The following is a 744-nucleotide window of genomic DNA, read 5'->3' as shown; positions in this document are numbered from 1 at the left end:
TGATGTTTTTCCCACAAAATTTCAGGCGAAATGTGTTAGCAGTGTGGGCGATGGCATTCATGAAGCCACCTATATAGGACCCAGCAACCAACCCAACGCAGAGAGACTTGGACATGGCAGCTGAATAAAGAAGGGGGTTACAGATTGCTACATAACGGTCATAGGACATAGCAGCAAGAAGATAACACTCAGTATAGGCCACAACAGCAGAAAAGAAAAATTGAGCACCACAGCCTGCTAAGGATATCCGCTTATCTTCTGATATACAGGTAGCCAGAATTTTGGGAATATACACAGATGTATACCAGAAGTCTAAGAATGACAGATTCCCAATGAAAAAATACATGGGAGTATGCAAACGGGAGTCATTTTTAATTAAGACAACAAGAGTCATATTTCCAGCCAACGTTACCAAATAAAGGGACAAAAAAACTACAAAGAAGACCACTTGCATTTGGGGGTCAGCAGAGAAGCCAACTAAGATGAACTCATTCAAGGTGGTTCGATTCCCCACATCCACAGACATAGTGGTTGCAACCTGATTGAATCAAAGAAACAACAAAGAGAGANAAGCCAACTAAGATGAACTCATTCAAGGTGGTTCGATTCCCCACATCAACAGACATAGTGGTTGCAACCTGATTGAATCAAAGAAACAACAAAGAGAGATACAGAATTTGTTAGTTTCTAGGATTTAGATTTGGAGTAACCTCTGTGGGGTACATGGAAGCACAGAGGATAGAG

At 41.3% G+C, this 744-nt stretch overlaps 1 protein-coding gene across 1 annotated transcript; it reads right to left on the bottom strand.

The window, feature by feature from the left end:
• Nucleotides 1-4: 4 nt before the first annotated feature.
• LOC123255975 (olfactory receptor 9G4-like) lies at nucleotides 5-538 on the bottom strand (the record flags this gene model as incomplete). The annotated part of the gene is made up of 1 exon (XM_044684681.1): nucleotides 5-538. A coding segment is annotated over one exon (534 nt), but the record flags the coding sequence as incomplete, so codon positions are not given.
• Nucleotides 539-744: the final 206 nt, after the last annotated feature.

Source organism: Gracilinanus agilis, unplaced genomic scaffold (assembly GCF_016433145.1).
Source record: "Gracilinanus agilis isolate LMUSP501 unplaced genomic scaffold, AgileGrace unplaced_scaffold54903, whole genome shotgun sequence".
In the NCBI taxonomy this organism is placed as follows: domain Eukaryota; kingdom Metazoa; phylum Chordata; class Mammalia; order Didelphimorphia; family Didelphidae; genus Gracilinanus; species Gracilinanus agilis.
The sequence above is the reverse complement of the archived record's forward strand: the minus strand, read 5'-3'. Positions and strand labels throughout refer to the sequence as shown.